Consider the following 22,542-nt stretch of genomic DNA (forward strand, 5'->3'; position numbering starts at 1 on the left):
ATATATCAACAATAAAAGTGCACACTCAAATCTCATGTCTTTAAATATCTAGCATGAGAATTACTAATTTATACAAAATGAAATTAATAATACGCAAAAAATCACCTGAAGCACCAGTTTTAATTGTCGCTTTTCCTTTTTTGCCTTCTTGTTGGTCTTTCAGAGTTTCATACACTATCTGAATAACCGGAATACTGAAAGCCTAGCGAAGAAACAAGAGTGCTCTATATTAGTAATGAGATATCAGTGACAGTTTAATAATCAATGTAAATTGTGAGAATTATGCATGCACCTTAAATAATACACATATTCCTGATTGCTGCTCTAATTTGCCCAAAGCCAAAATACCAGTAAGACAGTAAGAGTTGACTGAATGAAAGAAATAGGAGCCAGCCAACAGCCCAAAATAATAAGCAATAGGGACCCACAGAATGAACTGAACTGAAAAGGATAAATATTATTCTCTAGTCTAGACCAATAGGAGATCAACCTAATTGCAACCTCTTTATTACTGGAGCCACTACATTAGAATTCAGAAGTGAGTATAAATATTAAAGATATTGTAACTATTTCCAAGACCAGTTTAAAACTATGTTCTTAAAGCCATACTCTTGTAAATCTTTTTCAGAATTAGCTGGCATGGCAACAAAAATATCACTCTCAGTGGCAAGCAACAAATTTTTTACATTTTGGAAGGAGACTATTTGATTAAATATTTCAAAGCAAAAACCAATGTTTAAAGACCCTGATGCTGGGAAAGACTGAAGGCAGGAGAAGGACAGAGGATGAGACGGTTGGATGGCATCACCGGCTCAATGGACAGGAGTTTGAGCAGACTTCAGGAGATAGTCAAGGACAGGGAAGCCTGGTGTGCTACAGTCCACAGGGTCACAAAGAGCTGGACACAACTTAGGTGACTGAACAACAAAAGTTGCTTTAAAAATCAACTCTTACAAAGTAAGTCAACTTAGAAGTTTACTTACCCCAGTTTTTCCACTTCCTGTTTCTGCAGCCTAAATGAAAAAAATAAATAAAGCTTAAATTGCCAGCTAAAGAAATCAAATTAACGTGATAGCATGTAGAAATCTCTAACGATACACAAGCTAGCCAGATTATTCTGATTTCCTCATTCAATTCTTTTGACTACTGCCAATCTTGCCATTTCTTTTCCATTCCTTCTGCAATCTGTTCGCTTTTCCCATTGCTAACAGTCAAATCTAAATCCTCACTGTTCTAACACCCTAACTGAAGCTCTGGAGAAGGCAATGGCAACCCACTCCAGTACTCTTGCCTGGAAAATCCCACGGACAGAGGAGCCTGGTAGGCTGCAGTCCATGGGGTCGAGAAGAGTAGGACACAACTGAAGTGACTTAGCAGCAGCAGCAACTGCATCTCACCTCTCAGAGCTATACTACAAGCTGCTACCAAATCAGTCTTCATAAAAAAACACACTTCTAACCATGCAAGGCATCTCTAGTTAAACATGTCCAATGATCCCCACTGCCAACAAACACCCAAATTCTTTACCATGACCCTTAAGAAAGGGCTCAGATAATCTGACCCACCATATACTCCCATCTTACCTCAAGTTACACCTCTCCACCCCCACACCGCAGACACACGTATGGCATGCTACCACCTGAGTGAACTACTCTGGGATCGTACCCTGCATTCTCCTATTCCCTGTTTTTGCCGATGTGCTCTCTACCTGGAGGGCATTTCTCCTTTATCGTCCCTTGTCCAAAATCTAGTTCCTCCAAGCCGAGTCCCTTACAATTCCTCAAGCAGAAGAGTAACTGCATCCCCACTTGAATCTTGTCACACACTGCGTTTCTTGGGCAAATCCTCCCTTGTATGACATTTATCTGTGTACCTGTCTTACTGAGCTACTGGGTTTAAGCTTCTGAAGGGCAAGGACTGCATCGTATCCACCTCTGTGTTCCCCGCAACTCCTACCTACTTATTTTGAATGGAGCATATGGATCTTCAATGTTGGTGAATAAACAAAATTAATCTGGTGAAAATATCATTTTTAAGCCTATGGGGCCTCTTTAAGTGTGCGGTTACAAACAGCCCCAGAATTGTGTTTCCCTGGCTTCCGACTACCCCACCATGTTTAAACATACCATAAGGACATCACCTCCTCCTAGGATGAGGGGGATCGATTCAGCCTGGATATCAGTTGGGAGACTAGAAGAATCATTTTGAAGAATTTTAGTTAGTGAAAAGAAAGAAAAAAAAATCACCTAAGCTCATTAAGTCATGTTAAACAATAAACCTAGATGAGAATTTTATTTGGTAAATACTAACAATCTTTTTTCAGCTAAAAATATATCAACGTTTAAAAAGGAAATTCTACAATTTAAAGAATCACAACAACAAAACTGAATTTCACTTACCCAACTGGGCCCAACAATCTTTGATAAAATCACTGTTATTTTAAATTGTAAAACTCTGCTGTCACAGGAACATACAAGTTTTTAAAGACAGAGGTACTTACAGCCAATCCATCTCTTCCACGGCTTGTGCAATCTCAGGCATAACACCCATCTCTGAAAATAAAAATTAATTTTAAAGATTACACATAGTACTAAACAAATTATACTGCTCTTAAAATTACTATTCAGTGGTGAAACAGGTTTGAAGCAACACTCAAATGTCTACTGAGTATAAATTTTGGAGAAAGACCTTGAAAGTCAAATTCAAGCTCTCACTACCAATGTGACCTTAAGCAAGCTCCATACCTATTTCCCCACAGAAAATGGAGCTAAAATACTGCTTGCATTGTAGGGATATGGGAAGATTACAGATACTCATATGTAATGCACCTGGAACACAGCTGCCACTTAGGGATGATATACAGCAGCCACCGGTGACAGTTTCCTTCCTACCACTAGTGAGAAATCTGCCAGAATTGGAGAGGTTCCAGACCAGTACCTTGGTGTTTCATCTAGAGATGATGTGGAAATCACGTGTCTTGCCTCTGTGAGGACCATGTGAATACCCTCAGCGATCTGAGACAAATGAACAGGTAAGAAGAGGGAGCCCACATGTACAGGTAGCCATAATCAAAACTATGATGAACTGAAAGGGAGGGGCTGGTGGTGAGAACTTGGGTTAACCAGAAATGTCAGCTGAAGAACTTCTCTGTTCTTACCTGTTCACATGTTTTAAGTAATTTACATCAAAGCGAATCCTAAATAAATAGGCCGGGTTATTTCTCATTGGATTTTGAAATTTCATCACTTCTCAAATGAACTGTAGGGTTGTATGGAATAGTCAGTTGTATTTCTTAAATTTCCTTTCCAAATAAGAAGTGATCTTTCAAGTCTGCATTTTAAAACTGTAGCTTTTATTAGTTATCTATACAACAGTATATATTTCTATTAAAAAACAAACAATACTCAAATACATCCAACCCCAAAGATAAACTATTTGGATATTTTGTATTTCTTATAATCGTTTGTAAAAAGACAAAATAAATCTATAATCCACTGCAAAAGTAGCTCCCACACGCCCCCCTCTACCACATCAAGTGAGAAGACTCATATTAGCAGTCAACAGTAGATACAATACTAACATTTTATATGTGTGCTCAGTAGCGCCCAACTCTTTGTGGCCCAATGGACTGCAGCCAGCCAGGCTCCCTTGCCATGGAATTTTCCAGGCAAGCATACTGGAGTGGGTTGCCATTTCCTTCTCCAGGGATCTTCCTGACCCAGGGATGGAACCTGCACTGGTGGGCAGATTCTTTACCACTAGTGCTAGCTGGGAAGCCCCAACATTTTATATAGTGACCTAGTTAATATAAACATTGATGACATAAGAAAGTATAAAAATCTCTTCCAAAAAGGCAGGCTCTTCTACCCCTCAATCTCTTTGACGAAATCCACAGATTGAAAAACTAATCCAGGTCAAAAGTACAGCCAAGCTGACCTTTTTAAAAAGTGACCCCATGAGAGTCTAGGTGTATTCTCTCTCCTAAAATGCAAACTGCTTGGAAAAAAGGGGGAAGGTCTTCAATAGGCTGCATCTATATTAACTATTACATTGCAAGCACCAACTAAAGACGGCTTTCAGCAAATTCCAGGCAATTTCTTGTTCCACACTGGTCATGCTCTTTGCAGATTTGCTTTGAAACCATGTTTTCTTTAAACAGAACATTTTTAATACTCAAAAGAAAAATAGCAATATTCATGCTCTTTAATTCCACTATTGTCTTTATTTCACATCACAGACTCTTCCAGCCCGTTACCCTAATATTGCTGAAATCTGTGCATAACTCTCAAAGTGACCCTACAAAACGACAACCTGGAGCTAGCTGCTCTGCACACCTGAGCTCTGAAATCTTGTTTTAGGAGAGCTGGTCAAAGAAAAGCAGCTCCCAGTTTACGCAGATTTCCTCTCGTCTCCTATGAAACCCAACTAAAACCACCAGAAATCTTCCTCCCAACTAAAAATCTGTAATTTCTAATGTTCTAATAGTAGAAAAATGAAGAAAGTAACAATACTGGGTTATATGTGAAGTCACCTTAATAGGATAACAAACATTAAAGATGGTTGGCCTAACTGCATACATTTATTGCTAGGTAAATGTACAACTTTCAGTATGGAAGGCTGACTGCAACTTGTGGACGTATAAAGGAAGAATGATAAAGAAAAAGGAAAAAAACAACTGTCCAGTTACGTAAGCCATCTCAAATTCCTTTTCGGAACGAAAGAGGGTATCGCCAGAAAAGAACGATTTTTAAAAGTGTGCGCTGACCTCGTGTTTATGCGGCTGAAAAGGTTTTCCCTATAGCTTAGGTATATATAACGTTAGGGTTGATTTAACGGCGCTTAACAACAAAGAAGGATCAGGTTTGTGCCTAGGACTTTTCCTTCTGGAAGGGCCTGGGGAAAACTCTAGATGCAGGATGGTCACTTCCAAGGAAGCCCTCTCCGCGCGCCCCGCTGCCTCCCTGCCCGGCCCGCCCCTCCCCGGGCGCGGGCAGAAGACGGTTCCCTGCACCACCCGCCACGTCAAAGCCCAGGAGGCCCGGGGCTCCGAGCGCAGCTGCAGCATCGCCGCCGCATCGGGCAGGACAGCAGGGTGAAGGGCGGCTGGAAGGAGAGACAGACGGGAGCGAGCACCGGGGAGGCCCGGCCAGCCAGCCGGCATCCAGACAGCAAAAGGCTGTCTCCCTGCAACAGCGAGACGCACCGATCGGGCCTCCCGCGCTGCCACTGGTCCTCCCCGAACCCGCCCCGGGCGCGGGCAAGGAAGAGATCGCCCTAGACAGCTCCCTCCTGAACTGCGCGGCCCCACTCCGCCCCTCGGCCCAAGCCGAGGCGCCGATCGGGCCGCCCGCTCCGGCCCCCCTGCTCCGCGGACGCACCGGAGAAAGCCGCCATCTTCGCCCCGTCCTCCGCCGCTCAGCTCGCGCTCCCTCCCTCCGCCCGGACACGCTGCGCGCTGGCCGCTGGCGCTTCCGCTCCCTACCCGGCCCCCGCCCGGGTCTGCTGCTTTCCAAGTCCGGGCAGGCACACAGCCTCGACAGAACGGTTCCGGGCACAGAAAGACCCGCCCCTGGACCTCACAGCGGAGACCCAGTTCAGCTGCGCCTTGGTTTTCCTGAGTGGCCAGTACCCGTCATCATTAGACGAACTCAGAGTTACCTTTTACGTCAAGTATGCTGTGTGTCATCAGGACCACTTTCACACGTATAAGGAAGCAGGCCTTTCGTAATGAGGCTCACACAAGGGCCCAGGATGATCCGACAACAAAACTGTGTTATCTCGGCTGCCTCCTTCAGACCCCTCAACTTCTCAAAGATAATAAGCAGGGCTTTCTGGTATGCGAATGACCTGGAGAGAATGTACTGAACTCAATGTCCACCCCGTCCCCCCCCCTCCCCCACCAATACTAGGGAGAGAAGAGCCTGGCACCCAATAGCCATTTATTAAATATTTTTGACTGATTCCAGCCTCCCAGCCTCAGTGTTTGATGTAGTATTGAAAATTTCAAATCTGTTTGATGTTCATACAGTTTTGACTCTTCTTTTTGCAGAAAGATAGGAAAAGTAAACGAATATTTAATCCTCCCATCAGCTCTGCCAAGGAGTATTAACATCTTTAGATGAAGACACTAAGTGTCAAGAAATTAACCCATCTAAAGCCACGTAGAAGAACTATACAAAAAAGATATTCATGACCCAGAGAACCACGGTGGTGTGATCACTCACCTAGACCCAGACATCCTGAATGTGAAGTCAAGTGGCCCTTATGAAGCATCACTACAAACAAAGCTAGTGGAAGTGATGGAATTCCACCTGAACTATTTCAAATCCTAAAAGATGATGCTGTGAAAGTGCTGCACTCAATATGCCAGCAAATTTGGAAAACTCAGCAGTGGTCACAGGACTGGAAAAGGTCAGTTTTCATTCCAATCCCAAAGAAAGTCAATGCCAAAGAATGCTCAAACTACCACACAACAGCACTCATCTCACACACTAGCAAAGTAATGCTCAAAATTCTCCAAGCCAGGCTTCAACAATACATGAACTGTGAACTTCCAGATGTTCAAGCTGGTTTTAGGCAGAGGAACCAGAGATCAAATTGGCAACATCTGTTGGATCACTGAAAAAGCAAGAGAGTTCCAAAAAATATCTATTTCTGCTTTATTGACTATGCCAAAGCCTTTGACTGTGTGGATCACAATAAACTGTGGAAAATTCTGAAAGAGATGGGAATACCAGATCACCTGACCTGCCTCCTGAGAAATCTGTATGCAGCTCAGGAAGCAACAGTTAGAACTGGACGTGGAACAACAGACTGGTTCCAAATAGGAAAAGGAGTACATCAAGACTGTATATTGTCACCGTGCTTATTTAACTCATATGCAGAGTACATCATGAGAAACGCTGGGATGGATGAAAGCACAAGCTGAAATCAAGATTGCCAGGAGAAATATCAATAACATCAGATATACAGATGACACCACCCTTATGGTAGAAAATGAAGAACTAAAGAGCCTCTTGATGAAAGTGGAAGAGGAGAGTGAAGAAGTTGGCTTAAAACTCAACATTCAGAAAACTAAGATCATGGCATCTGGTCCCATCACTTCATGGCAAATAGATGGAGAAACAGTGACAGACCTTATTTTATTGGGCTCCAAAATCACTGCAGATGGTGAGTGCAGCCATGAAATTAAAAGACACTTACTCCTTGGAAGAAAAATTATGACCAACCTAGATAGCATATTAAAAAGCAGAGACATATTTTGCCAACAAAGGTCTGTCTAGTCAAGGCTGTGGTTTTTCCAGTAGTTATGTATGGATGTGGGAGTTGGACTATAAACAAAGCTGAGCACCAAAGCACTGATGCTTTTGAACTGTGGTCGTTGGAGAAGACTCTTGAAAGTCCCTTGGACTGCAAGGAGATCCAACCAGTCCATCCTAAAGGAAATCAGTCCTGAGCATTCATTGGAAGGACTGATGCTGAAGCTGAAACTCCAATACTTTGTCCACCTGATGGAAAGAACTGACTCACCGAAAAGACCCTGATGCTGGAAAAGATTGAAGTCAAGAGGAGAAGGGGATGACAGAAGATGAGATGGTGGATGGCATCACTGACTCGATGGTCTTGAGTTTGAGCAAGCTCCCAGAGTTAGTGTTGGACAGGGAGGCCTGGCGTGCTGCAGTCTATGAGGTCGCAAAGAGTCAGACACGACTGAGCGACTGAACTGAACTGAACCGAAAGCCACGTGGCTACTGGACAGCAGTGGTAGCTGAGCCACATCTGCGTAACCTCAGGGTGCTTGCTGTACCATGAGTAGCTAGCCACAGAAGGACAGGAGAAAAGAAAACCTCAGGCAAAATGTTTCAGATGGACTTAGAACGACAGCTTCGGGAGCCATACTCTCTAGGTTTGAATTCTAGCCCTGCCTCTTGCTAGGTGTGCGTTAGTGTTAGTCATCAGTCATGTCCGACTCTTTGTGACCCCATAGACTATAGCCTTCCAGGCTCCTCTGTCCATGGAATTATCCAGGAAAGAATACTGGAGTGGGTTGCCATGCCCTTTTCCAGGGGATCTTTCTAACCCAAGGATCAAACCTGAGTCTACCACATTGGCAGGCAAATTTTTTACAGTCTCAGCCACCAGGGAAGCCAACTTTACATAGGGTAGTAATATCAAATCTTGTTTTAATCAACATAGATGTCTATTTTACTTATCCCATTTTGAATAACCATCCAAAGAACTTTTTAAAAATTCATTTGTGGTAATTCCTTTTTTTAAAAGAAAAAGATTTTTACCTCATTAAAACAATAGCTAGATATTTTTTGTGTTTTTTCAAGTTTTTTGCTGATGTTCTTAATTGCTGTTATTAGCATCTGTGACAGAGAAGGCGATGGCACCCCACTCCAGTACTCTTGCCTGGAAAATCCCATGGACGGAGAAGGCTGGTGGGCTGCAGTCCATGGGGTTGCAAAGAGTCCAACACGACTGAGCGACTTCACTTTCACTTTTCACTTTCATGCATTGGAGAATGAAATGGCAGCCCACTCCAGTGTTCTTACCTGGAGAATCCCAGGGACGGGGGAGCCTGGTGGGCTGCCGTCTATGGGGTCTCAGAGTCGGACACGACTGAAGCGACTTAGCAGCAGCAGCATCTGCGAAACCATTGAGAAGACCTCAAGGAAGCTTTCTAAACTGGTTTTTCTTGTTTTAAAAAGTTTTTAAGTTAATTTGACTTTTGTTGTATAGATATCAACAAAACAGTTGTTTACAATGATAGCACTCAGCTGTGTAACCTTGAACAAATCTGGGCTTCAGTTCACTCTTTTGTGAAATAACCATGAATAATGTCGACCTTGAAGGATTGGTATGAGGATTGAATAAAATAGGTAAAGCATCTACAACAGTGCACAGCACTGTCTATGTGTGTTCGGTTCAGTTCAGTCGCTCAGTCGTGTCCGACTCTGTGACCCCATGAATTGCAGCACGCCAGGCCTCACTGTCCATCACCAACTCCTGGAGTTCACTCAAACTCACATCCATCGAGTCAGTGATGCCATCCAGCCATCTCATCCTCTGTCATCCCCTTCTCCTATGTGTGTTACCTCTCTTATTACACTAGGACCTGTAAGAGGATCCACCACCTGAAGTTCCAAAGGTAATAAAATCAGGCCGAGCTGCAGCCTCCCACCTCCAGGGGGCACCATTCACAGTATATTCTATATTCTCATTCTATTTTGTACCAATTTATATAAGTGGTACACCTGAGAGTTATGCAGTGTAGCAGTTCTGAATAGATACCATATACCCCATATTTTTCCTAGCTCAAGGGATGAAGCATTTTCCGGGGGACTACTCAGAACTTTTGATCTCAGGAGTTGGGGAAGCAGAAGGCATACTCTGAGAAGCTGTGACTAGAAGGCACCAAGGCAGCAGGGCAGAAAAAGAGCCGGAGGGAAGAGAAGGCAGCTGTGTAAGCAGACTACAGTTCCAGCAACTGCGGGGGAATATGTGTGACCTTCCCCCTCAGAGCTAACTGCACCTGTGGAGTGTGGCCTTGAAGCTCTCTTCAAAGGGAATGTGCCCAAGAGAGCTGCCTAGAGAAGCTAAGGGATGCAGCAGACAGATCCCCAAAGGACCCCATTTTATTCATACTTTTAAACAGATGGGGGCCTCCCTGGTGGCTCTGATGGTAAAGAATCTGCCTGCAATGCAGGAGACGCAGGTTCAATCCCTGGGTCAGGAAGGTCCCATAGAGAAAGCAATGGTTACCCACTCCAGTATTCTTGCCTGGAAAATTCCATGGACAGTAGAACCTGGCAGGCTACAGTCCATGCGGTCGCAAAGAATTGGACCCGGCTGAGGGACTAACACTTTAACCTGAGGACAGACGTCACCTGCATCATGTGAGTTGCGTTTGGAGAATACCAGCACAAGAATCTCCCAAGAAACCAACAAAAAGTACCTCTGAGCTAAAAAAAATCAACCTTGGGCATGGTTGAACCCAAGAGCACCAGATTCAGATCACAAAGGGACCTGCCAACCAAAGGTGAGTCTCCTTTCTCCCAGATGTTATCTCTCCCCAAGGGTCAGAAACAATAGCTAATGGGAGACAGGAGAGCAGAAATGAGAGTGATTGCACCCTTCACCGTATTGCTAAGCTGGGGAGAAGGAAGCTGTCCTTTTGGTTCAAGTTGTGAATTTTGATCATAACACTGGCTGCTAAGTCACTTCAGTTGTGTCCGACTCTGTGCGACCCCAGAGAGGGCAGCCCACCAGGCTCCTCCGTCCATGGGGTTTTCCAGGCAAGAGTACTGGAGTGGGGTGCCATTGCCTTCTCCACATAACACTGGACCCAATAATTTAATAACAGAAATGAGACTATAGTTGTGATGAAAATAGCCAGGCAGCTTTTCTTTATCTGTGTGTGCTTAGTTGCTCAGTCGTGTCCAACTCTTTGCAACCCCATGCACTGTAGCCCACCATGAGCCTCTGTCCGTGCGATTTTACAGACAAGAATACTGGATTGGATTGCCATTCCCTTCTCCACCTGGTCCCGGAAACTCTACATAAATCATTAGGTGGGAAGACAGCCACCACTAGGTGGCGCCAAATTGTAGCTGAGCTGACGGCACCAAACTGGTAACTGCAGCCATGCTGGATAAACCTGCAAAGGTAATTAAAACTCCCAGCTGGGACTTTTCCACCAACGTTTATTTCCATAACTTCACAATAACCCAGCATGTTATGTAATTGAACGTTTTGGACCCATAGCCAAGAGTGTTTGGTGGAATTTTCCTGTAATATCCGTGCACCCAAGAGAGACTGTGATACGAATTTTCAGGTAAGGTGTAGTATAGGTCACTGCAGACCAGATGGATTTTAACTGCAAAGGCAGCCCTAAAAAATACATCCTTGAGTTACCCAGGCCCTTGAGAGTGTAGAGAGGATGGGCCCCATGAAGGAGTCCATGGACTGGCCACACACATTCCCGCTTCCCCTTGAAAGAGAAGTGAAAGTGTGAGATGCTGAGTCATTTCCGATTCTTTGTGACCCCTTGAACAGGAGCCCTCGAGGCTCCTCTGTCCATGCAACGCTCCAGGCAAGAATACTAGAGTGGGTAACCATTCTCTTCTCCAGGAGATCTTCCTGACCCAGGAATTGAACCAGGGTCTCCTGTATTGCAGGTGGATTCTTTACCGTCTGAGCCACCAGCAAAGCCCTCACCCTTTCCCCTTGCCCTTCTCTGTTATGAAAGTGAAAGTGAAGTCACTCAGTCAAGTCCAACTCTTTGCGACCTTGTGGACTGTAGCCCACCAGGCTCCTCTGTCCATGGGATTCTCCAGGCAAGAATACTGGAGTGGGTTGCCATTTCCTCTTCCAGGGGATCTTCCCAACCCAGGGATCCAACCCAGGTCTCCCGCATTGCAGGCAGACACTTTAACCTCTGAGCCACCAGGGAAGCACTATTATACAGCCTGGGAAAAGAAAAAAAGAAAAGGTTGCCTTTCCAGACTCCCTTGTAGAGAGACAGCATGAGATCCACTTCTGCCTAGATGAAAATAAAAGTTCCTTTTTAAAAAGGAAAGATCTGACTGGCAGATACTCTTTGTCTTCTGGACATGCTCCCTGGAAAGGCAGAGATGAGCCACTAAGATGGCTTCATGCTAAGGTTTTTGAAGCAGAAATCAGGAGACTGGATCCTTGATGAATGGTGGTGAGCTACGTTACCAGCCCAGGTCTGTCTGCCGCTAGATGTCTTGTAGCTGGAAAATGTCTTATATATTTGAGCTACTGTTAATACCCTCTGGCTTGCCACCTAACACATTCCTAACAGATATGAAGGAAGGAGATGAAACATTCATCCATAGAGATATTGTGTAATGATCACTCAGATCATTTCTTGAAATGTTCTAGAGTAGAGCAGTAAGAAACTTACTGTGGCTCTAAAGTCATGGCCCCAGTCATGAAGGCACTATCAAAAACAATGCTTGAATATATGTTCATTTCTTCACAACCAAAAATGAAGATGAAATGAATGTGCCATATGCAATGGAGGAAATGACCCTAAATTTCCTGAGCCCTCCTTCCCAGCTTTTAAGGATCTAGCCATCACCAAGAAGGAAACAGCAAGAGAGAATTGTTTTAATGTGAAGGAAGTCAATTAGAAAATGCAATACTTTCATTATATAACCCATCCCCCAAGTCCTTCCTCCCAATACATAATACAAACCCATTTATCATTCCCACCCAGGTAGTGTCTCACTCCTCAAAGCTTCCCCAGGAAGTTTGCCCACAGATCTATGTCTTAGGAGAATAGAGAACTTAGCAGCGATGCTCTGGATCCTGAATCCTGCTGTGAGTTGTTGCTGTTGTTGTTTTTCAGTTGCGAAGTCGTGTCCAACTCTTTGCAACCTCATGACTACAGCAGGCCAGGCTTCCCTGTCCTTCGCTATATCCTGGAATTTGGTCAAACTCCTGTCCATTGAGTTGGTGATGCCAGTCAACTATCTCATCCTCTGTTGCCCACTTTTCCTCCTGCCTTCAATCTTTCCCAGCATCAGGATCTTTTCCAGTGCATCAGCTCTTCATATCAGGTGGCCAAAGTATTGGATCTTCAGCATCGTTCTTTCCAGTGAATATTCAGGATTATTTCCTTTAGGATTGACTAGTTTGATCTCCTTGCAGTCCAAGGGACTCTCAGGAGGCTTCTCCAGCACCACAGTTATAAAGTAAAGTAAAGGAAATGTCCTTCAGTCATATCTGACTCTTTGCGACCCCATGGACTGTAGCCTACCAGGTTCCTCCGTCCATGGGATTTTCCAGGCAAGAATACTGGAATGGGTTGCCATTTCCTTCTCCAGGAGATCCTCCCAACCCAGGGATCAAACCCAGGTCTCCCACATTGTAGGCAGACACTTTACCATCTGAGCTACAGGGGAGTTCTTTGGTGCTCAACCTTCTTTATGGTCCCACTCTCACATCCGGATGCTGTGAGTGGATGTGGTCAACCTTCCACCAGGACACCCTCTCCACTTTGAAATCTCTTGGTAGTAGACTCCTGATTCCACCCTCCAGAGGATGGCACACACCAGACCTCCCTATCAGCAGGCACCCTAAGGCCACTGTACCCTTCAACACATCAGACCATGTAGAATTCCTTGCATAGAGCAGATTGCCTCTCTCCACTAAATGTTTGCTTATGCTGTTTCCTCTCCCTACAATAGCCTTCCTCTTTCAGTTTCAGTTATCTATTGCTAAGTAATACCTCCAAACAAGTACAATAGCTGATTTATTGGTCATGATTCTGTGAGCCTGGAATTTAGGCAGGGCTTACCTGACTGGTTCTTCTGTTCGACGCAGTATGAGCTGGGGGTCATTCCCTTGGGTGCATTCAGCTGGTGGGCTGGACTGGACAGTCTGAGAAGGCTTCACTCTCATGCCTGGTACTGCAGGGCTCCCATCCATGGGCTTGCTGTCTCCAGATGTCCATCTTAGGCTTTCCCACAGCAGGATTAATCCAGGGAAGACAGACTTCCTACACGGTAGCTGGGTTTCAAGGGGAGAGGGCCCCAAAATAGAAAGCCAAGGCTGCGTACCTTTTAAGTCAGCTGTGGAAGTAGCTCAGTGTCACTTCTGCCAAGTTCCGTTTGTCATTACAGGTCACATGACCAGCACAGCCCAGATTCATGAGGAAGAGAAATAGGCTCCACCTCTAGATGCAAGAAGGCTTCCCAGGTGGCTCTTCTCAGATTCTTTAGTGGTAAAGAATCTGCCTGCCAATGCAGGAGACTCAGGTTCCATCCCTGGGTTGGGAAGATCCCTTAGAGAAAGAAATGGTAACCCACTCCAGTACTGTTGCCTGGGAAATCCTATGGACAGAGGAGCCTGGTGGGCTACAGTCCATGGGGTTGCAAAGAGTCGGACACGACTTATCCACTTAACAGCAACAACTTAATGCAAAGAATGGTAGATAGTCTGCAATCATCTGTAGGACACCATGCCTCTCTCCTTGACAAACTCCTAATTATTATTCAGATTTAGCTAAGCTAGCAACTAGCAGCAAATCCTGCTGAATGACAATCCCCAGCTCACAGATATCACTAGTTTACCCCAGCGTTTATTTGTTTTTCCTTAAATTTCTGACAATAAGCCAGATATATGGCTTCCCAGAATAGTGAGTCTCTTCTTAACCCTCCACGGTAGCTGGGTCATATGCTTGTGTTCTGGCCATTGGCATGTAAACAGAAGTGTCATTAATGGAGTTGGTGCATCCTTCTTACTCTTGTTCCTTCCTCTTGCTGGAATAGGGATGCAATGGCTAGGGCTTGAGCAGCTATTTTGGGCCTTGGAATGAGAGCCATATACTGAGGATGGCAGAACAAGAGAGAACTAGCTTGAGTTTCTGGCTCCAAGGAGCACCATACCAGCCAGAACTGACTCTAGATTTCTTACAAGAGAGAGAAATAAACACTTATCTTCTTTGTTTTGGATTTTCTCTTCCAAATGACCAAACCTAATCCTAATGTATATACCCCCATTAGTTATCTAATGGGCTTCCCTGGTAACTCAGACGGTAAAGCGTCTGCCTGCAGCGCAGGAGACCTGGGTTTGATCCCTAGGTCAGGAATATCCCCTGGAGAAGGAAATGGCAGCCCATCCAGTATTTTTGCTTGGAGAATCCTATGGACAGAGGAACCTGGTGGGCTACAGTCCACGGGGTCGCAAAGAGTCAGACACGACGGAGCATCTTCACTTTCTTTTTTTCTTTCTTATTAGTTATCTATTGCTACAAAACAAGTGAACCCAAAATCTAGTGACTTAAAACAAGAACATTTATTATTGCTTACAGCTTCTGGGGAGTAGGAATTCGGGAGCAGCTAGACTGGGGACATCCACACAAAGCCGTTCTTTCTGTTGTGGTAAAGCTGCGGGCCTGGTCTGCAGTCATCTGAAGTCTGGGTGGGGGGGTGGGGGGAGGGCAGGCAGGGATCAGCTTGTAGAGGTCGCCAGCTCTTGGGACTCTAGAGCGATTGGCAGGAGGCCTCTGTTCTCCACTTGGACCTCTTCCTGGGGGAGCTTGAAGGCTCTCATGAGATGGCTGCTGGTGTCCCCTAAACTCGTCCCTGCTTGCCACTGAAGCCAGGGATCCTAGAAAGCAAAGCAGAGGGAGTGATAGCTTCTATAGCCTAGCCATCAAAGTCACACTATTACTACTGCCATATCTCATGGCCACAGAGGTCTAGTCAGCTGGAAACATGGGGACCAGTGGACAAGGAAGAATCATTTGGGGACCCAGTTCAGAGGCTGCCTTCCACATCCCCCTGCTTCCCTAACAGACCCCTCGTCTGTTCGAGTAGCAGGTGGCCATCCCTTAACATCAGGGAAAATCCTGTTTGCACAGCATCCTGTGGGATAAATCGTCTTCCTTCTAGACCAGCCTTTGTTGTCATTTGTTGGCTTAGCTTACCCTGTTATTCACAGTTTACCTGACTCAGAAAGCAGTTTGGAGACAGGGAAGGCTCATGTTTAAACATTTTCTTTTTCTCCCTCTGAATTTCCTACGGCTTCTGAGCTAAGCAACAATCATTGAATTTTATGCTTTTGTCAAAATAAGCTGTCAGAAATGGGTCCAGATCTATTAGAAGGCAACATCATTCTTGCTGCCCCAGCATTCACCTTATGATGCCAGGACCAGAGGGGGCCCAGCAAACAGACATAAATCCAGAGATCTATAATTCTGTATCCCCCGAAGAAGTGGCCATAAAGTCCATCACTCCAGATATATGGAAAGGAGAAGACAAAGGGCAACCCGGATGAGTTTCAGAGGGACTGTAAAATAGAAAAACAGATCACGCTAACTGGGTCGGTCTCATTATAAGCAAGGCAGGCAGGGACACGATTTACGCCTGGATGCTGACTGGCCAGCAGGCATGAGCATCCGCCTCCCTCCCACCCTACCCTAAACCCCTCCTGCACACCTCTACCCCCAGAACCATCACCTGTGTTCATCATCTCCTGTCAGGGATGCTGATGGCTCTTGGGGAAATGGTGTCCCACTTAGAGTCTGAGCAAGAGAACACAGTCTGGAAGGTTGTGGGTGCTTAAGAACAGACTGTGCAGCTGACAAATGTTCTGAATCCAGTTGCCCAGGATCTGCCAGGACCTGAGTTTCATTCCCTGCAAAAAACGCCCATGTTGCATCTGCAGCCAGGGGGCAGGCTTGCCTTCTCAGCCGCCCTCCCAGGGTCCTCGCTTTATCTCACATTCTTCCCATCTGTGAAACTGATCACTTGTTAACAAGGTCTGTGATTTTTATTTGAAGCAGACTGAATTAAGACCACTTGCTATTTTTAAAGAGAGAGGGGTTGATAATATGGATGGTCAAGAATTCTTCAAAACGCCTGGAGAAAATAATTTTGAATATGGAAATGTATCCTGCCTGGTCAAAGGTTCCCAAGATGCTGCAATAGTAAGACTGGGAATTCGTGAAGGCTGCTTCAGGTGTCGCTCTGAGTAGTGATGTTCCAGTTACTGTGACTGCATAACAAATTACCCCCAAATGTAGTGGCATAAGAGCTCCATTTATTATGCTTGTAGATTCTATGAGTGAGGAGCCTGCATGGGCACAGAAAGGATGGCTTTTCTCTGTTCCTCAGTAACTAGCACCTCAGGTGAACAACTCCAAGGCTGGGGGTTGGAATCATTTGAAGGTTCGTCCACTCACATGACATACCTGATGCTGGTAGCTTATGATGTTGGATTCGTGATCTCCGAAGAAGATTTAGCTTCAGGACCAGGAACCAGTCTTGCTCACTCAAGAGCTTTTATGTAGCAGAGTTATATTAAAGTAAGAGAAAGGACAGAGAAAGCTTCTGACATAGACATCAGAAGGGGGTCGGAGAGTGCCCCCCTCGCTAGTGTTAGCAAGGGAGTTATATACTTTAATTAGTTATTACAATAAGTCAAAAGGATGTCTCAAGGTTGTCTGACCTTGACCAGTCTGACTAGACTCACTCCCATAATTTATATTTCAAGATAACAGGATTAGCCAGAAGGTTTTTCAGGAAGGAGAAACTGTCCTCAAGCAGCATACATTATTTTTATTTAATCCCTAGTATGCAGAGTACATCATGAGAAACGCTGGACTGGAAGAAACACAAGCTGGAATCAAGATTTCTGGGAGAAATATCAATAACCTCAGATATGCAGATGACACCACCCTTATGGCAGAAAGTGAAGAGGAACTCAAAAGCCTCTTGATGAAAGTGAAAGTGGAGAGTGAAAAAGTTGGCTTAAAGCTCAACATTCAGAAAATGAAGATCATGGCATCTCGTCCCATCACTTCATGGGAAATAGATGGGGAAACAGTGGAAACAGTGTCAGACTTTATTCTTCTGGGCTCCAAAATCACTGCAGATGGTGACTGCAGCCATAAAATTAAAAGATGCTTACTCCTTGGAAGGAAAGTTATGACCAACCTAGACAGCATATTCAAAAGCAGAGACATTACTTTGCCAACAAAGGTTTGTCTAGTCAAAGCTATGGTTTTTCCTGTGGTCATGTATGGATGTGAGAGTTGGACTGTGAAGAAGGCTGAGCACTGAAGAATTGATGCTTTTGAACTGTGGTGTTGGAGAAGACTCTGGAGAGTCCTTTGGACTGCAAGGAGATCCAACCAGTCCATTCTGAAGGAGATCAGCCCTGGGATTTCTTTGGAAGGAATGATGCTAAAGCTGAAACTCCAGTACTGTGGCCACCTCATGCGAAGAGTTGACTCATTGGAAAAGACTCTGATGCTGGGAGGGATTGGGGGCAGGAGGAGAAGGGGACGACAGAGGATGAGATGGCTGGATGGCATCACTGACTCGATGGACATGAGTCTGAGTGAACTCCGGGAGTTGGTGATGGACAGAGAGGCCTGCCGTGCTGCGATTCATGGGGTCGCAAAGAGTCGGACATGACTGAGCGACTGATATGATCTGACAGAGTTTAAACTGAGTTAGACCTTTCCTGGTGGCTCAGATGGTAAAGTGTCTGCCTACAATGCGGGAGATCCAGGTTCAATCCCTGGGTCGGGAAGATCTCATGCAGAAGGAAATGGCAATCCACTCCAGTATTCTTGCCTGGAAAATCCCATGGATGGAAGAACCTGGTAGGCTATAGTCCATGGGATCACAAAGAGTTGGACGTGACTGAGTGACTTTCTTTCACTTTCTTTCTTTCACAGAGTTTAAATTGAGTTGTGTAATCATCCGTTCCAGGCTTAAAGAAAAAAAAAAAAACAACACATTTTATGTTAATAAGACCAAGGAATGTAGAGAAAAAAAAAAATTGTCCATTCCTCCTCCTTGAGAATTCCACACCCCTATCTCCTCCTCGAGAACCCCAACCCCTCTCTCCTTGGGGACTCCTGGGCTTCTTATCAACCTTCCTAGGAAGCAATGCTTATGTCACAATAGCCCCAGCTGGGGCTGTTGGCCAGTGGTGGCCCCTCCACGTGGCCTGGGCTTTCTCACAACATAGTGGTTGTATTCCAAAGGCAGCATCCCATGGACCATGTGGTCTTTATTGACCAAGCTTCAGAGGCTAAGCAGCATCACTTCCTCCTCATTGTACTAACTGAGTCAGTTACAAAGGCCTGCCACGTTCAAGGAAATCATAGACCCCACCCCTTAAAGGGGGAAGGTCAGCATCTCCTTGTAAGCCCAGCACGTGGACAGGCCACGCATTTGTGTGGCCATGTATTAGAGTTCTTCAGAGAAACAGAACCAATAGGAGGTATGTATGTGGGAAAAGAGATTTATTTTAAGACACTCCTCACGCCATTATGCGGGTTGGCAAGGTCAGAATCTGCAGGGTGGGCTTTCAGACAGGAGAGTCAGGAGTTGCCAGTAATGCAGTTGAAGTCCAAAGGCTGTCTGCCAGCAGAGTTTCCTCTTGTTTGAGGGAGGTCTGCCTTTTGTTCTATCGAGGCCTTCAACTGCTTGGATGAGTCTCAACTTTATCCAGATGTATTGACACATAGAATTAACCATCACAATTCCATCCTTTGTCAATCTGGCACCCACCCATGTGCGTGCTAAATCTCTTCAGTTGTGTCCAACTCACCCACAGGCATCTCCCTAAATCACACTTAATCGCAAAATAAAGACGACAACAAGGTCACACATCTATGTCACATGATACAACTGTCCTGTGTACAGCTGAAATACTTTCCTCAGGGGATGGTGCAAGGGCCTTGCAGGAAGTTTACTCTTCTGGATATCTTGTTACTTGAGTACCATGATGTAAAGTTATCAATACTTAAATACTATGACATAAAATAAAAACATCTTACATGATAAAGGGATAAGAAAGGGGATGAAATAAAGCTATTTGCTTTGTGTGTGTGTGTGTGTGTGTAAATATATACATATATATGTATCTTTATGAACCACATATTCATAACAGAATAGGAAAGGAATACTCATGACAATTGTAGTCCACATTTCTGAAAGTGGACACATAACCAAGCAGGACCTGTGAGACCTTCCCTGGAACAAGCTCTTTCCCCAAATTCTGTCTGGTAGCTCCTCTCTGAAATAGCCAGATAATAGTATCTCATGCATGTTTCCTGGGGTTTCCCTGGTGGCTCAGCTGGTAAAGAATCTGCCTGCAGTGCATCATCTTTGACATCATCAATCCTTAGGTGCCAGTAGGTCTGGGGGCAGCATGATCATGACCATCAACTTATTACTTTCTTCCATTTGGTGGGAGCTTTTAGCAGCTGAAAAACTCAGGAAAGTGAAAGAGTCACTCAGTTCTGTCCCAGCTCTTTGAAACCCCATGAACCACAGCCCACCAGGCTCCTCTGTCCATGGGATTCTCCAGGCAAGCATACTGGAGTGGGTTGCCATCTCCTCCTCCAGGGAATCTTCCTGACCTAGGGATCAAACCCAGGTCTCCTGCACTGAGAGGGGGATTCTTTACCACTGGGCCAGCTGGGAAGCCCACCCTCACCTGGAGGGCTTGTTAAAATGCAGACATGGGGCGATCCTCCCCACAGTTTCTGATTACTTAGGTCTGGGGTTAAACCTATCTGTTGCATTTCTGATAAGTTCCCAGGCAGATGCTGCTGCTGCTGACTGGGGACCATGGTCTAAGAACCACTGCTGTGGATAAAACAGAGTGATGTGACCAGATTTTTGTGTATCTCTTTCAGTGATTTTGTGAGGTCTAGGTTTGTGTAGGCTCCATTAACAGGCTTTCAGTCATATACATAAAATGTAACTGAAAGTTGAATGAGGACAAAGAAAGTATGTCTGACTAGAAATGACAGGTAAGAGAAGTGTCTTTAAACTCTCCAAGCTTGATGGGGCACTGGATTTGACTGGGGTTTGGGAGGAGGGGAGAGTGGAAGAGGAGTAAATGAGAGAGAGAATTTCTGTGCTTTTTTTTTTTTTTTTTAATTTCTGTTTTCCCTGATAGAGAGGAGAAGGGGGCTCTTTTGCAAATGTTTGTCCTGCTGTTGGGGAAATAGAAGGAGGCAGGGAACTTCTCTTGTATTTCCTTCTTCTCAGTTGCTTTTAGCTCAAAATAATCCTTATGCCAAAGTGGCATATTTTGGGGTGGTATATTCTGGTCTCTTGTAAATGCTTGGACAGCTTAGAAGAGGGTGGAATTAGAATCCAGTTTGCAGTAGGTTAAGGGCTAAATGCGGAGAAGGCAATGGCACCCCACTCCTATACTCTTGCCTGGAAGATCCCATGGAAGGAGGAGCCTGGTAGGCTGCAGTCCATGGGGTCACTAAGAGTCAGACATGACTGAGAGACTTCATTTTCACTCTTCACTTTTATGCTTTGGAGAAGGAAATGGCAACCCACTCCAGTGTTCTTGCCTTGAGAATCCCAGGGACGGGGGAGCCTGGCGGGCTGCTGTCTCTGGGGTTGCACAGATTCGGACATGACTGAAGTGACTTAGCAGCAGCAGCAAGGGCTAAATGGGAAGTGAGAGTTTGCTGTGGGCATAGTGAGAGGCTGCAATGAAGTGAAGTTGAGCAAAAATTAGGTGTGGATGTGGCGTGAAAGAATGACTTAATGTTTTAACCCTAATCATAAAAGAAACCTAAGAACGGTTATAGGCTAAAGAGAAGTAGCCATTAATGAAGGTGTTAGGTAGTTAGAATAGGGAAAAGGAGTCCAAAATGGCCGTGGCTAAAAGACAAGGTAGGGAAAAGCCCGCGAAAATGAAACAGAAGAAGGTTGGAGGACTGGAATGAAGACCTCTGGTAGAACAAACAGCATTCCTGGCTAAGCCGAATTTACATAGGGCAGGCCCAGGGGGAGGAAAAGACATATAAAAGAAGGAGCCAAAGCACTTACTCTCTCTCTCCCGCATGCTGGGGCGCTCTTCTCTTCGCATCTTTGGGTCGACATGCCCTCATGCCTCGAAGATAGGTTTTCCTGCTATTATCTAAATAAAATAGAGCTGTAACACGGAGCCATAACATTGATTTGTCTAAGAGCTATAACACGGTCTGTTCGAGACCTGAGAGCTGTGACGTGCCAAGGGCTTTAATGTCCATCACTCCAAATCTTTGCTGTGATGAGACAAAACCGAGGAGCATACACTCGCCTGACAAAGGGAACGAGGAAAGATGAGGATACCCTCAAATTAAGCCCAGGTTCAGAGAACAAGGGCTTCCCTGAGGATAAAGCGTCTGCCGGCAATGCAGGAGACCTGGGTTCGATCCGTGGGTTGTGAAGATCCCCTGGAGAAGGAAATGGCAATCCACTCTGGTATTCTTGCCTGGAGAATCCCATGGACAGAGAAGCCTGGCAGGCTACAGTACATGGGGTCACAAAGAGTCGGACAGGACTGAGCTACTTCACTTTCACTTTCAGAGAACAAAGAAGGAATTACATTGGATAAAGAGATTTGATCAGGAGAAAGACAAACTTCATCTCTTTGCCATGGAGATTTTCCCCACACACCTTGCAGTCTGCTGTGACAGTGGTGTCCAGATGTAGCCCTTGATCAATTTCACGCTCTGACATCCAGTCCTAGACTGACAGAGACTCGACCTCAGATGAGAGTTCAGGGTGAACAAGCCATTGGCCCAGGCTGACTCAACTTCTTATCTTCAGTAAAGGTTGAAATTTCCTGGTTTTAAAATACAGCATAAATGTGCTGCTGGAAAGTTTCCTCTAAAAGCATGGTGATTTGGGCATAGCTTGTGTGCTCTTTTGACTGAAAAAAAATGCACAAGCTAATATTTGAGAATTATGTTTTATTTGGCGGACTAGCTGGAGACTTAAGCCTGGGAGATAGCCTCTCACGTAGCTCTGAGGGACTGCTCTGAAGCATAAAGAAGCCAGGATATACAGGAGTTTTTGCAACAAAATCCTAGAGGTTGGAATACCAAAAGATTAAGGTTAACTAAAGAAAAAGCAAACATTCTCAAGTTAGAGCTTTCTACATATGAGAAAATATTGGAGTCTAGGCTCATTGAAACCACTCCTTTGATATGCACCTTAACTATTTAGGGCCAGTATCCTGTTACTT

General features: G+C 45.0%; 1 protein-coding gene across 2 annotated transcripts in view; it reads right to left on the bottom strand.

Annotated features, from left to right (window-relative positions):
* Positions 1-13,619, bottom strand: part of DDX1 (DEAD-box helicase 1) — a 40,266-nt gene extending 26,647 nt beyond the window's left edge. Inside the window, exons 1-5 of one of the 2 annotated variants that reach the window (XM_027556033.1) lie at positions 13,334-13,619; positions 2,501-2,552; positions 2,127-2,190; positions 984-1,013; positions 106-202 (exon numbers count right to left, since the gene is read on the bottom strand). In XM_027556033.1, coding sequence (XP_027411834.1) covers positions 106-202; positions 984-1,013; positions 2,127-2,190; positions 2,501-2,552; positions 13,334-13,376 — 286 coding nt within the window. In that variant the 5' untranslated portion in view covers positions 13,377-13,619. Of the gene's footprint in view, positions 1-105; positions 203-983; positions 1,014-2,126; positions 2,191-2,500; positions 2,553-5,378; positions 5,480-13,333 lie in introns of those variants that run through there. The other variant, XM_027556034.1, reaches the window with a different exon arrangement.
* Positions 13,620-22,542: the final 8,923 nt, after the last annotated feature.

The sequence above is a fragment of the Bos indicus x Bos taurus genome, chromosome 11 (assembly GCF_003369695.1).
Source record: "Bos indicus x Bos taurus breed Angus x Brahman F1 hybrid chromosome 11, Bos_hybrid_MaternalHap_v2.0, whole genome shotgun sequence".
NCBI lineage: Eukaryota > Metazoa > Chordata > Mammalia > Artiodactyla > Bovidae > Bos > Bos indicus x Bos taurus.